Source organism: Ailuropoda melanoleuca, chromosome 6 (genome assembly GCF_002007445.2).
Source record: "Ailuropoda melanoleuca isolate Jingjing chromosome 6, ASM200744v2, whole genome shotgun sequence".
Classification (NCBI taxonomy): domain Eukaryota; kingdom Metazoa; phylum Chordata; class Mammalia; order Carnivora; family Ursidae; genus Ailuropoda; species Ailuropoda melanoleuca.
Genome location: NC_048223.1, coordinates 96,161,274 through 96,176,911, shown reverse-complemented (window position 1 = coordinate 96,176,911; position 15,638 = coordinate 96,161,274). Strand labels below are relative to the sequence as shown.

The 15,638-nt window shown below is 44.6% G+C and overlaps 1 protein-coding gene across 3 annotated transcripts in view; it reads left to right on the top strand.

The window, feature by feature from the left end:
• The window catches only part of MYOF (myoferlin), a 150,535-nt gene extending 144,933 nt beyond the window's left edge, over positions 1 to 5,602 (top strand). For all 3 annotated transcript variants that reach the window (XM_019796275.2, XM_002916109.4, XM_034662965.1), the window contains 4 exons: positions 846 to 1,036; positions 2,860 to 2,969; positions 3,349 to 3,496; positions 4,859 to 5,602. In XM_019796275.2, the coding sequence (XP_019651834.2) occupies positions 846 to 1,036; positions 2,860 to 2,969; positions 3,349 to 3,496; positions 4,859 to 4,897 (488 nt within the window). In that variant the 3' untranslated portion in view covers positions 4,898 to 5,602. The remainder of the gene's footprint in view (positions 1 to 845; positions 1,037 to 2,859; positions 2,970 to 3,348; positions 3,497 to 4,858) is intronic.
• Positions 5,603 to 15,638: the final 10,036 nt, after the last annotated feature.

The following is a 15,638-nucleotide window of genomic DNA, read 5'->3' as shown; positions in this document are numbered from 1 at the left end:
TTTTAAGGGCCCCCAAAGGAGGCTCTTGGACCAGCTCCAGCTCCGGTCTTGCCATGAACACTCAAAGTCTGTTTTCACAAGGGAATGCCACAGCCCTGCCTCCACGTCCAGACCACTCACTCTGCCTCCTCAGCACATCAGAATGGGCTCCCCCCTCCTGCAAGCTGCTCTCAGCCCCCTCATGTCACTGGCCCTTGTTGTTTCCCTCAGCTCCATCCTGCTCTGCGGTTAAAGGCCCTCGTTAAACACCCCCCACCCCACCACCACAGTAACATAACGCTCTTCTGAATTCCCTCTCCCAGGCCCTGGGTCTGCCTCATTGGCCTGCTGTGTATCCCTCTCACTCTTTATATACAGGCCTTTGCCTTCCCTGGAGTTCTCTGCCTCCCCAAACCCCCTCATCAATTTACCCCCCCCCCCAGTTGAAGGTAAAAAGCTTCAACATTCACCTTTCAGCAAGGTATGACTCCGAAGCCAGCACGAGCAGCCTGTGCGCTCACGGTGCCTCGGTTCAGGGTAGCTTGAGACTGCTGTGGGCACTTTGCACATCGAGTCTATAGCGGTTTAATTCTTTTGAGCTAGTAGAAGAGCTCTGTTTATGTTCGTATCTTTGAGAAATAAACCGTGTCACCCTCTGTAAGATGCAGAGCAGTAGACATTTCTTCTACCACTTTCCATCCTGTTTGGAAGGACTTTTAAATGTCTACCGGGATCCCTTTCTCTAACTCACCCATCACCTGTTCAAAATCACTGTCTGCCTCTCTTCTGACAAGAACATTCTGTTCACTTGTGAACAATGGCTGATCCACTGAAGCTTATTTGGGTCTAATTGTTTCCTTGGCTAGGTTTCCTGGAACTTGACTTGCATCGCACCATCATTCCAGCAAAATCATCAGAGAAATGCAATTTGGACATGATTCCAGACCTCAAAGCCATGAACCCCCTTAAAGCAAAAACCGCCTCACTGTTTGAGCAGAAGTCCATGAAAGGCTGGTGGCCCTGCTATGCGGATAAAGATGGCTCTCGCGTGATGGCTGTATGACTATTTCCCAGTTCTGGGTCATTCATTCCTTTTGTCATTTAGGCTCTGCCCTCTCTCAATCAATGCCAGATAAGATAAGGAAGTGTTAAATTGATGAGACCTTACATTATAGGAATGGTTTGTACTGGGATCACAAGAGAAGGTGGCCCGTGACAGGAGCATATGTTTGGGGTTGTGTGGAAGGTGGTGGAGGACTGGAATGGAAAAGCTGGGAGCCAGAGCTGCTACACTGTGTTTCTTGAGGACCCTCCTTCACCGGGAAGGCTACGTTATCCTGAGCTTTTGGTACAATTCAATACAGAAAAAGGAACTTCAAATTCAAACTCCTCTTGTTTAAAAAAGTAAATTTAAAAAGGTGGAGGAAGCAGGGAGCCCTGACATCCACTGGACACAAAGGCCAAAAACTTACAAGCAAATTTGGAGAACTCCCAGGTGGAGTGTGATAGAGAAGCACAAGTCCAGGTTTCCATGCCATGTCACAGACCACCTCATTCATCATGTACTGTTGCTATTAATACCACCTAACATCCTAGATCATTGATTATGAGCCAGCCAACATGCTAAGTGCCTCACGTTCATAATCCTGTTTTTGAAAACAACTTGGAGGTATAACTTACATAAAATAAATTGCACCTATTTATAGTGCACAATTCCATGAGTTTTGACTAATACAGACACTCCTGAGACCACCACTAGAATCAAGATCCAGAACATTCCCACTGCTCCAGAAGTTTCCTTGTGCCCTCTGCAGTCTACTATTCCCTCCACCCCTGGTCCAGGAAACCACGTAACTGTTTTCTGCCACTGTTTTCTGCCACTATCGAGTAGTTTACACATAATCTCGTTTAGTTCTGACCAATTCCAGAAAGTACATTATCTCCATTTTGTAGATTCAAGAAACAGGCTGGGATGTAACCTTATATGTTAACCATGCTTAAAATTTTTTAAATGTTCTTAAAGAATAAAAAAAAATACTGAACTAGGTAAAATAAAAACCAGCCCTCGAAACAGGCCGGGGGAGATGTAGCAACTTGCCACAGTCAGACCCCTCACTTCGTCTGACTTGTCAGCGTGGGAGTCACTTGGCTCCACCACCGAACCATTGGTCAGGGTTGGGGTCCTCAGCCTATTGGTGACCTAGTGGGCATTCCGGGGTCCCAGAAAGCCCGTGACAAGCCCAGCCATAAAAGTTTCTAGACCTCTTTCAGCTTCAGGGTCCTCGAGTGACATGAGGGTTGTCCCAGTACCTGCTTTCTAGGGCTGCTGCACACAGGATTATCCACATAGAAGCCTTAAATGGTGTCCAGAGCATCACCGAGGAACCCATGTGAACACAGAGGCAGCACTCATTCACTCGCTTGTTCATGCGTATACAGTGTACACAGGTACCCACGGAGTGCCCTCCCTGCTCCGTACAGTGGGGCGAGTGTGGCTAAGCGGGAAGCGTGGAGGCTCAGTTAGTGCTACGTGGTGTTGTCAGCAGTATTTAGGTTAATCTGGTCCAAATAAAGTTACAAAGGACAGTGTGTGAGCAGGCAAGGAGATGGATATGAGCAAGTTAGAGGATGGGCTACAGAGAATGAGAAGCAAGCAGCAGGGGGAGGGAAAGCAATTTGTCCTCTCAGATTCCCATAAGGGGTCAGTTCAGAAACACATGGAAGAGGAAATGTGATGAAATCTCTTGAGGAAAATTTAAGGCAATCTAAGGATTGTTTTACAAGAATAAAAATCATTGCTCAGGGAATACTCCTTGGGTTGAAATGAAAATATTTGTGAAACGTGATGTCATGTGTTTAACCTGTTCTGCTTTACTGAAGGGGAAAGTGGAGATGACGTTGGAAATCCTCAATGAGAAGGAGGCGGACGAGAGGCCAGCCGGGAAGGGACGAGATGAACCCAACATGAACCCCAAGCTGGACCCACCAAAGTGAGAGGCCCTCTTTGTTCTCCATGATGTCTGATCCCCAAACACCTGCAGTCTGAAAGCCCCCTTCCAATACATTTAATGGAATGGATTCAGCGTTGTCTTAATTTTGCACTTAATGGGGGAGGTGGGGGATGGAGAGCTTGGTGATCCAGGTTCATTTTAACCTTTCTCCTTTCCCACAAAACCAAAGTCCAGAGTATCTTCAGCATCTTGGGAGGCCATAAAACGTTAAAAAATCTTTCTCAGCCAACTAAGGGGAATAATGTCTTTTCTTGACTTTATCAGTATTATTAATTGTCCTTAAAAGTGTGATAGGACCCGAGGTAAAAGAGCTGTCCCACCCGAGCTGGGTAGGTAAAACCATTTCTTTGCAACACAGCCGACCGGAAACCTCCTTCCTCTGGTTCATCAACCCGTGTAAGACCATGAAGTTCATCGTGTGGCGCCGGTTTAAGTGGGTCATCATCGGCCTGCTCATCTTGCTGGTCCTGCTGCTCTTCGTGGCCGTGCTCCTATACTCCTTACCGGTATGAGTCCTCGGCCTCACGTCGTGGCTTTTTATGTGTGAATGACGGTCGGTCATTCAACTTGGTTCTTGCCTTGGTTGCTGTTCGGGAGATTGACCTACTTAGCAGTTGTGGCGCTGCAACCCTTCAACCCATGGGAAATTTAAAGTGATGTGTGTTGTGATGAGAATGACATTCTTAGGGTATCATGAATTACAGGCAGAACTTCATGGTTTGAAAAAATTTTGGTTTCAGGAATTCTAGAACTCCTTCAGACCCTTAGCAATGTGGGTCAGGATAAAACCAGCATTTCTGACTGATCTTCCTTGTCCCAAACGATCCTGCAAGCTAACTCTTTATCCTAGCATCCACAGATCCCCAAATCTGGGCTCAGTATAAGTCTACATTAACCCTGAACCTTACCCAGTCTAGCTAGTCCCCCCAGCTCCCCCGCAGGTATTGCCCTTACCTGCCAGGACACCTTTGCCAGTGCTAGTCCCTTGCCCATGCTGTGTCTATCAAAACTTTATTTATTCTTCAAGGCTTGCATCCCATTACCTCTCCCTTCGGTTTTCCCCCATCACCTCAGTCATAAGCGCGAGTCTAGATGGGAGGTTTGCTGGTGTGCCTAGAAGCCGCACCTTTGTCTCTCGTTCAAGGCATTGATTGAGCATCTACTACAGGCTAGGAATTGGGATGTTAAGATGACCAAGGCATGATTTCTTGGCCACGAGCAGTTCATGGTCTGGGGACAAGCAGACATATGAATAAGTAAATTGCTACGAAAGGCAAGCTTTTATGGAGACAGGAAAGGTGAGCACAGGATCCTATGGCTGAGGGTGGTTTCACCAAGGAGGCGAAGCCCATTTTGCCGAGTGGAGAAGGGACAGTCCAGGCATTTGACGACTCTTCCTTCGATTAGTATTGGTAATAATACAGCTGTTTTGTGTAGGATAACATAGTCACAACCACAGCAGCAGAGATGTGAGGTCTCTATTTGTCCCCAGTATCATACTTTGTTTGTTAATGCACACGTACACTGGTTTCTACTTGCCAGCAGTCCGATCTGTCTTGACCATTTAAAAAACAGTAATTTCTTCTTACTGATTTAGAGTCTGTTGATTTAAACCAGTGGTTCTCAATTGGGGGCAGTTTTGCTCTCGGGAGGGTGGTTGGTAGTGTCTGGAGACGTTCTGGTTGGCACATGTGGGAGGTGCCGCTGACACGGGGCAGATAGAGGCCAGGAACGCTGCACGCACCGCAGTGCACAGGCCAGTCCCCGAAGGCAAAGAGTCAGGTGGTTCTAAATGTCAGTAGTGCCAAGGCTGAGAAACCCTAACATAACTATTTAATTTTTTAACATTCTTTCTGTTTTCTTTTTAGAATTATTTGTCAATGAAGATTGTGAAGCCAAATGCATAGTGAAAGCAAAAAGCTGCTTTTCAAGTCATCCAGCAATGAGGGAATCCTATCTCCCGTTATGGACCGAAACCAAGACCGATTTTGTTTGTGTCTGACACTGATCCCAGCAAGAGGCTTGTTAGGGTTACTTCACTGGGGCCGGGAGTTCCCAGAGGGTCTAGGTCCTGAAAAGTCTGGCCGACAAGCAACATTTTTATTATCTTTTGAAGTATTAAGAAGTTTTAACCACATTTTTCAGGATATTTTTCAAGGTGGCTGGTTCCATTTAAAAAGCATCTTTTTTATGGGTCCTTAATTTTATAATTTTTAGAAATTGCTGAAATCAAATTAGACAATTTCTGCATCTTAACTTCATATACTACTTATTTGCAATCAACAAAGAGGACTGTGCGTTATAAAATAGAATAGTCATTCTTATTTATGCCTGCAACCATTTTTACGATATTTTATACGGATGAATGTTATGAGACTCTATTCCATCTCTGTGATGAACCCAAATAAAAACATTTCATCTTCGATACATAGCTGTTCATTGTAGCTGTGCGCTGAGCTGGGAAGAGGCAGTTCCTAGTCCTCTGGGTCTCCCGCGGATGGAATACTGCAGCGTACCACTCGGCCATAAACCTTTCATACGTGTGCTGCCAAATCTTAGCCAGTGGGCCAAACTGAGGCTAATAAATTATAAGCTAATGCTTATTAAAAATACTTATTCTGTGCACGGCATTGTTTAAAAAGCTTTATGTGTATTAACTCCCTTAATCCTCAAGATAATCCTATAAAGGTAGGTAACATCAACCCCATTTTACAGTTGAAGCAATGGAGGCACAAAGGTAGAAGTAACTTGCGTAAGGCCATACAACCAATAAATGGTAGAGCTGGAATTTGAACCCAGGCAGTCTGGGTTCTCTCCTTACTAACTTCTCTTCACCACCACACTATTCCACCAGCGGGAAGTCTACTGGGCATGGAGCTGAATGGTCAAGTAACGAATGACAGTAGCAACCAGTATGGCTCCCTGCCAACACCAAACACAGTCAGCATGCCTTCTAGAACATCGTCCTGATACTGAGACCATGGTGAGATCAACAGTTCTAAACACAGAACCAGGAGGAGCAAGAAATGGTAAAATAATGCTGACGCTTTTGGACATTTATGCCACCATGCTGACTGTCTTTGCATTATTGCCGAATTGTTTCCTATTTTGAACATTTTATATTCTCCCCCAAATTTTAACATTCTAAGTGTGCTTGATACGTAAAATGGTGGAGAGCCACAGCACTAACTAAATCAGAATGCTCGCCATTTCCCCCAGGCACCTTGTACTCTCCTCCCCGAGTCTGGGCATGTGATCACCCACCCGAAATGCCTCCATCCACCTGCACTGGTGGCAGCTCTGCCCGCCCTTGAAGTTCTGGTTCAGATGCCACCTTCAATATCAGATGCAAACATCTTATCACAACGTTCCTGAAGAGAGATGTTAAAAGCCTTAAAAAAATGTGCCCTTTGACCCAGTAATTTCACTCCTTTAATTCCAAGGAAATGGTTGGAAAGGCAGCCAGAGGTTCACGTACAAAAACGCATGTGACAGTGTGCTTTGTAATGGTACAAATCAGAAGCAACCTAGTGCCCAAGTGGAGGGGAATGGCTGAATATATGGTAAAATCCCTATATTGGTGCAAGGATGAAAATGAATCCATTTTTAACATTTTGTTACTGACATCAGAAAGCGCTAATATGTGAGACACAACCCCAAAAAATCATAATACAAATCAAAATAAGCCCCAAAATACGTGGGTGTCTATAAAGAAATGCACCAAAATATTAGCAGTGTAAGGAGCTTATGAAAGATTTATACTTGTGCACACTGAAATAATTTATAAAAGCAAATCAACATTGGAGGTTCATAATTTTTTCCCTAAAACTAAGAGATCGAGTTTGAGAAATATTGCTATACTTTGTTTTACCTTGTAGCGATATAGGAGTGGCTTGTTTTCGCAACTGATTGTAAGCTCCTTTAGGACAGAGGTAATACCTGTGAGATCACCTCAGGGTGCCCCAGAGCAGCAGGCCTGGATTTGTATCCCTGGCTCTGCCTCAGACTCGTCTGCATCTTGGGAACAATAATGCCTCTCTCACTGGATTAAGGTGAGAGCTGAATGGGCTCATGTATGGAAAGCACCTTTACAACATCTGAGGCCTGGCTGGTACTCAACACATGGAAGCTTCCAGTATTGCATCAGACTGGTAAAAATCTGATGTTCTAGTTCCAAAAGCAGATAAAAGCAGGCTCTTCCCTCTAAGACTTACTAAATAGGAGAAAAGCAAGCAAGAAGACTGCCTTCCACCTCCTTAAGACCAAGAAAGAAGAAAGTGGGGGTCTCGAAGTCAGGAGGAAGGAAAACAGGTTTATTGCCACCATTTCAGTCTGCAGTGTCAAAGCCAGTATGTGTGGCTGGTGGCAGGGACACCTGCATTGTTCCAGGGCTTTCAGACTGCTCCAGTTTGGAGAACCCCTGGGCCCTCCCTGTTATGGGGTTGACAGGTGTCATCATGGCGCTCATTATGAGCAACCAGCTATTGACGAGCTAGACTCCTAACCCTCTGGAGTCACGCTGTACCTACACCCAGACTGCTACTTTCTTAGAACATCACATCTTCTTGCTTATAAATAACAGGTCGACAGCTTTCAGCTAATTTAGGGGACACTCTAAAATGATGTAAGAGAGACAATGTCACTTAAAATGGAATTTTCCTGGAGGAAAAAAATGGGCTCCACAAAAGAGCACTGCCCCAGCCAAGGTCATTATTTTGAATATTTAACAATCAGTATGGCCCTGACACCAGCCAATCGGAACAGAGGCTTTACCCCATCACAGTGGAGAATGGCTGTTACAAACCTGGAACTGCCTCACTGGCAGGAATACTAGCCTGCCTTCCGGGGAAGCCCACCCATCCACTCTCCTACAGTGCCGCCCTCAAGGAACACAGGCATACCTCGGAGGTACTGCGGGCTTGGTGAATACACAGCATAATTCTTAAGAGCTCTAGGATTTTTGGCAGAGTAAATGGGCACTGGTTTCAACTTCAAGTCACCAGCTGCATTAGCCTAACAAGAGGGGAACCTGTCCTTGGAAGCTTGGAGCCAGGCATTGACCTCACTCTAGCTGTGAAAGTCCCAGATGGCATCCTCTTCCCATATAAGACTGTCTCCTCTACATGGAAAAATGTGTTGCTGAGTGCAGCCACCTTCGTTACCTTAGCCGGAGCTTCTGGATAACTTGCTGCAGTTTCTTCACCAACACTCGCTGCTCCACCGCTATGTTATGCGAACAGCTGCTTTCCTTGAACCGCACGACCCAACCTCTGCAGCTTCCTCACCTCTCCCAGCCTTCAGGGAGTTGAAGAAAGTTAGGCCCTTGCTCTGGATTAGGCTTTAGCTAAAGGAAATGTGGCTGGCTGGATCTTCTATCCAGACCCCTAGAACTTTCCCCATATCAGCAATAAGGCTGTTCTGCTTTCTTATCATGTGTTCACTGGAGTAACATTTTGAATTTCCTTCAAAACCTTTTCCTTTGCATTTGCAACATGGCTAACTGGCTCTAGAGGCCTAGCCTTTGGCCTCTTTCGGCTTTCAACATCTCTTCCGCACTATGCTTAGTAATTTCTAGCTGTTGATTTAAAAAATAATAAATAAAATAATAAATAACATGAGAAATGTGCAACTCTTCTTGGAAGCCGCTATAGGGTTATTAACTGGCCTGACTTCAAGATGATTGTCTCTCAGGCAATAGGGAGGCCTGAGGAGAGGGAGAGAGATGGGGGAACAGCCAGGCGGTGGAGCAGTCAGAACACACACACTTATTAAGTTTACTGTCTTACATGGGCGCAATTCATGGCACCCCAAAACTGTTATAATAGTAACATCAAAGAGCGCTGATCACAGATTACTGTAAGAAATAGAATAAAAATGAAAAAGTTTTAAATAACCAAAATGTGATTACACAGAGTGAGCAAATGCAGTTGGAAAAATGGTGCCAATAGACTTGCTCAAAGCAGGGTTACCACAAACCTTTAATTTGTAAAAACCGCAATACCCATGAAGTGCAATAAAGCAGAGCATGGTAAGATGAGGCTTGCCTCTAGTTGCTGAGTAGCTCAACGAACGGCTATGAGGAAAGTCCTTTCCTCCTTCGCCTTCAGCAGACCTAACTGGAAAGCATGCACGTGGTTCCTTTGAGTAAGTGGCTGTGGAGCTCTATTAGGAATGAAATAATTCCCAGAGAGAGTATTAAGCTGGCTTTTTGTGTAGCACCCCTCCCCCTTCCTCCCATCCCCCCAGAAAAAATGCTTCATCTTGTCAAAAGATAATGGTCCCTCATTTGAGGTTGTTAGCCGCCTGGTGACCCTATAAATGATAGCTAAAAGCTGGAACTAATCACAGTCCAGTCAGATTGTCGCTTCGCTGTGAATTAAATAGCACTTAGTCCTAACTGATTCTAGCATGTGCCACCATTACCGTTGGAGCCTTCATTAGGAAAATAAATCTCCATCAATGTCTTGGGGGTGACAAGGAACTGAAAATCCTGACAGGCTAACACTTGATTTTGTTTTGTTCTTCCTTTCTCATTTTAGGGCTAGGGAAAAAATAAATAAATAAATAAATAAATAAATAAATAAATAAATAAATATCATATATACATATATATGATATGTACATATATATCATATATATATATATCACAATTAGACCTGTGCGTTGCTTTAAGAAGCTATTTAAAAGGTGAGCCGAGTTCTGAAGCCCATTTTGGAAAGGGAGCGGAGGGGAGCTGAGCAGTCTGGCTTTCCAGCTGCTGGCCAAGTGGCAGCGCTTTGCCCCTCTGAGTTCACCCCGGCTCAGAGGATTGTTTGTCCAAAGACTGGAGCTGACTTGTTTCACCACTGTTGAGCAGATGTTATTACAAATACAAGTAGAAGGCAAGGGTGCTTTCCAGAAACTGCTGTTCAGTTCAGAGAAAGTACAACTTGACAGCCATGTGGGGAACCAACACTGACAATGATCTCAAAGTTTAAAAACCCTCTACAGTTTAAATATTTCATGCTAAATAGATTTCTTTGTGAGGCCAATACATTCAGTACTCTGGACCATATGCACGTAGCCTCCCAAAGCAGATGGGAATTCCATTCCAAAGAATGCTTTTCAGAGTCTGCTTGATGTGGAATTAGTTCATAATGGAGTCGATGTTGTAAATAGATTAAGCACCCGCCATCTTTGCAGCCGAGTTTTGTGTTTGTTCAGCGTTGAATGGCAACTCCCTAATCTTTCTCAGGTTAAACATAATGGTGTCCCAAGGAAGATCAAAGGAAGGCTGCTTTTCCCTTGGATATACATCCCTGAAATGAAATGCCAGAGTTCATGAAGTTCAAGAAAAACACAAGAGAAACGTGTAACACGGACTAACTGCAAGACCTAATGAGTAAGGGAATGTAATGAAAAACACAGGCCCGCCATATGTATGGTCAAACTTATAACTCCAGGGGTGCAACTTCGTGGGGGACACAGACTCCAGATTTTTACTATCTAAATAAACTTAACAAGAAAGAAAAATTATAATTTTTTGAGCTACTCCACAATAAACTGAATGCTTCTCAGGGCAACCTGATTTTGCCAAAGTTTATCTCAACTTCTTTAAAAGGCCCATTCAGCCCTTGACTAATATTAATGTGCTACTTCCATGTGTTTTCACAAAATCCTAGAGCCAAACCCGTAATCCTCTCCCCGTCATATTTCAGCTAAGTCCTGCCTCGGTAATTATCAGGAAGAGGACCAGGAATATCCAGCTGGATCCCAATGCGGCACGGCAGCCTCTCAGAAGGGGTTTCGCTTGGGTCAACAGGATAAACAAAATGAATGGATGGAATCCTGTCTTCGAGGAGGCAAGAGCGTGGGGCCAGGGGGTTCCAGACGTGGAAGCCTGTGAGCTCAGCTGGGTCAGTCACAGCATAATGCTGTGACTTTGGGTATCCCGTCTTCAACCTCTTTCCCCTCCGTCGTGAAAGTAAATGCTGAATTAAATGAGCCTGTCTGTCCCAGCTTTGTTTATGGTTCCACTTCTCTGGGGTTTGGTTTCCTCACCTGTAAAACCAGGATGATAATCCTCGTGGAATGATTATGAATATAACATTATTTAAAACATGCAGAAGTGTTTAGAACAGTGCTGGGGACAAAGCGAGCACGCAATATATTTGAGTCAGTTATCTTAATCATCGTCCTCATTGCCACAGGACAAGAACAGCCAAACAGATATGGGCCCAAGGATTTCATCTATGTTCTCCTTTTGCAAAATGTAGCCTGAGAAAGGATGCGAATCACTGCGATCCCAAATGATGCTGATTGCCCCCAAGCTCTAACTGCATGTTCTTAAGTAGTGAAAGCAGGCAAAAGTACTAAGAGAATAAGCCAGTTCACCTGCCCCTGACCAAATTCAACAGAATTACCATATGATCCAGTGGAATTCCACTGCGGGGTGTACACCCCCAAAGAACTGGAAGCAGAGACTCAAACCTATTTGTACAGCCAGGCTTGTGGCAGCAACATGCACACAGCTGAAAGGTAAAAGCAGCCCAAATGTCCATTGAAAGACAAGTGGATAAAGCAGATGGAGCATGGGGATACAATGAAATATTCTTCAGCCTTCAAAAGGAAAGAAACTGTGACCCCTGCTGCAGCTTGGACAATGAACGCATTACACTTGAGACACAGCAGGAGGGCATTGTGCCAGGTGAAATAAGCCAGGCACAGAACAGATATTGCAAGATCCCACCTATGTGGGGTACCCAGAGTATCAAACTCCTAGAGACAGGAGACTGGTGGCTGCAGGGGGCTGAGGAGAGGGGGGAAATGGAGGGGTTTAATGCGGACAATTTCAGCTTTGCCAGATGAAAAGCCTCTGTGAGAATAGTGATCGTGCTACAACGGGAATGTACCTGGTGCCACTGGACGGCACACCTAGGAATGCTAAGTGTATGTTATGGATGTTTCACCACCATAAAAACAACAGGCAGAGAATGAAAGGTCCGTTCAGACAGACCCTCCCATGAACTCAGGGGACCTACTCTTCTCCTGCTCCCTGTGGATCCAAAGGACTGGTAATACTTGCTGACTGACCATGGAGTGAATCCTGTCTCATAACCAAAGCACAGGTCACAGAAGGGTCTTTGGATAGCTAAATCCAGGGCTCACAGATCGGATTTATTTGGCCCAAACTGCCTTTTTTTGAATTAGGTGTCCATACTTTAAAAATAAGAAAAATTTATGTTAAAAATGTTTTGAGCTTTTCTTAACAAATTATAAGGTCTGCTAATATTTCACAGTGAAAAAAAAAAAATCATCTGGAAGCCTCCAGGCTGGGTATGTTCTCCGTCACTCCCATCACAGCCATGCCCTGCCCTGCTCCATGCCCTGCCTTTTAGGGCAGCACCTCCCTCCCTCCCTCGTGGACCCTACTCACCCTCCCCGGCTGCCCCAAGTCAGCCACAACCCCAGATTCCAGGGAAGTACAATCAGCAGCTTTCAAACAGACTCCTGTCAGAAAAGAACATGTGAACAGCAATATGGAAAGAAGCTCACTCTCATTACTAAGGAGGGAAATACAAAGGTAAAGCCACAAAGAAGTATCCTTTCCCACCTCTCAGATGGGCAAAAAATTTAGAAGTCTGACTTAAAAGACTCACGAGGGACTGAACAAGGTATATATTTTTTACACAGGTGGTCAGGGTATAAATAGGTTAAAACCACTGTGGAAAACAATGTGGCGTGATCTGCTAACGGTGACATTCCCTGCTCTGTGACCCAGCGACTCCACGCCTCAGCTTATACCCTAGAGAAACAGCGACACCCGGGCACCCGCAGACAGATACAAGAAGGTTTGAAATAGCAGAACCCTGGAGAGACCCCCATGTCCGTTAACAGCAACTGCGTAACACAGTGAGGTGTAGTTCTACAACAACATACTCTAAAGCCCTGAATGAATGAGCTGGGAATGAATCACAGCCACACATGACATGCTTAGTAACAATGTTGGGCAGAAGAACAAGTCTGAGAGGAATCCCTACAGCATTCTTTCTTTTATATACAATTTAAAAACATGTAACACCAAACATACTGTTTAGCGGGGCAAAGACATGGTAAATCTACAAAGACAAGCAAATGGTTGTCAGCCTTGGGAGATGGAGCTCTTTGGGGAGGGGAGCAGATGGAACCAGGGATGGGTTCCCCGAGGGGTCCAAAGATAATGGTAAATGTTTCTTTTTACTGGGTGGTGGGTGAAGGGCTGCCCGTTCGTGGAATCATTATTATTTATATTTCATATGTCCTATAAAGATACTTTTTTGGAGCCAATACGTAATTTCTCAAAAAATTTAAAAGTTGTTTCTTCTCCCAAAATGATCGGGTCATTGCACAGTCCACTGAGGTTAAAATGACAAATGGCTTTTTGAGGCATTCAAACTCATGGCACTCAAACTCAGTTGATCTGGGAACAAACACATGGTAAGTCTTGTAAAAGCTGTTTATCACAGTCATTCAAAACCTCAGGTAGAGAGAGGTCAGAAGAGTGTCAGTCCGGGGTGCCTGGCTGGCACAGGAGGTAGAGCATGTGACTCTCAATCTCAGGGTTGTGGGTTCGAGCCCTACACTGTATGTAGAGATTACTTAAAATTGTTTTTTAAATCTTTTAAAAAAAAAAAAAAAGGAAAGAAAAATGTCAGAGTCTAGTCAGGAAACAGAGCCCACATCAGAGATTTCATTCAGTGGAGGCACCTCCCCTAGGGGGACAGAGGAGGCGGGGCGCTGTCCTGGGGGAACAGGGACCTCGGGGGGACGCAGGCACTACCAGCCACACTGCCCAAAGCAGAGTGAGAGAGGGAGAAGTGTCCTGTCTCTTTATTCCTCCTGCCCTCAGTCTTCCAGAAAGGCCTCCCATGAATCAGCCGTAACCTGAGAAAGGAGAGTTTGCACAGTTTGGCCCCCAGCATGTGGAGGACACAGGGCAAGGAGGACAATGAGTGGAGCGGAGCTGAGTGGAGCCCGGCAGGCCGGGGGAGGCACCGAGAAGCCGCAGCAGCCGGCTCCTGGGCGCCCGTTCTCTTATTTAATCTTCGCCATGACTCAACTGGGTGGGTTCTATGCTGTCTCTCCTCTACATCAGAGTACGTCCGGAGAGGTGAAATGATTGGCTCAAGGTCATCAAGCAATTTGGTGCTGGAGTCAGGACTGAGACCTGGACCATCTGAGTCCAGAGCCATTCCACCGGCTGATGCCTAAATGGCTTAGGTCAGATGAAATAGCAACAAAATCAACCTGGGGGATCAAAAACTTAAGGATTAAATTCAACTATTTAATGACTGCTTTCTCCCCACAGGGCCACATTTGTACTTTAATTTTCATTCCAGGACACTTATCAATCCTACGCCATATTTGTCTCGGGGAATGAGAGGAGGGCTTCCACAGTGAAACCAGTTGACGTTCCTAGTCACACTAATTCCACCTGTGCCTCAGTGAGCCTCCACTCCTGGCTCCCACTGGCTCATGGTGAGCGCGGTGAAGACCTTGGATAGGAGCTCACATCAGCGCTGCAGACCGGAAATCCAAGGGACACTTCTCCCCTTATATCTATGGCTCAGAAGGCCCGAACGTGCCCCCTAGGAATTTCCTCTTTTTTCTCATTATTGCTTTTAAGATTTTAAAATTAATTCACATTCATTATAGAAGCATTGGAAAATCCAAAAAAATATGAGAATGAAAATTTAATACATTTATCATGTCACGACTATGAGAGAACTACTATTAATATTTTGTAATACTTCCTTCTGGTCTTTTTTTTTAAGATATAAAATTAGGATCCTGCCCCCAGGACTTCCCTGCTCTTGCCTTCACAAGTCTCTAATTTTGTAGTTTGCTTATCTTCCCCCTTTTAAAATTATATTTCTTAAACATTTTTCCACATCGTGGGGAAAAAAAACTAATTTATAACAGCCATTTAAAGTTCCACCATATGCATCTACTATAATTGAACTAATCCCCTATCGTTGGACCTGTGTCGTTTCCAATTCTTTGCTATTTTAAGTAATGCTGCTTTAAACATCCATGCACCAAGTTCTTTGCCTACATCCTGGGGCCTCTAGGTCTATTAAGCTATTAACATTATAAAGGCAAGCGAGTGTCTGTCCTGTTCACCCAACCTAGCACAGGACGCAGAGTAGCCATCACTGAATGAATAAATGAATGGGTGAATGAACGAATGAGTTTCTCATCAGTTCTTTAAGTAAATCTCTAGAAGGAGATAAAGTTTTCACGATGTTAAAACAAGAGCAGGAGAAAGACAAATACGTCAATTCTAAGAATCAGTGTGGTTGCTCTTATTAGGTGTAAAAAGTGACCTGGAATGTTCAGGAGACTAAGGTGAAGGGAACACTATCATATGGTTGTGTTTAGCTGGTTGGTAAAACCATGCCAGACCCTCAGAAAAAGCGAGGTGATTTCTTAAACCAAAATGTGATCAAAATGTCTCTGTAGAATCTTCATCCAGCTCCTCACATTTGCTAAGTCCACGATAAATGTTAGTTGGTGTTGTTATTATTTATAAAGTACAGAAATAACTTTTGTAACAGCTTTTAATAAAAGCCAGAGCACGACAGGAAAGCACATTCCTTTGAAGGACTGTGTGGTTATGGCTGTCACACG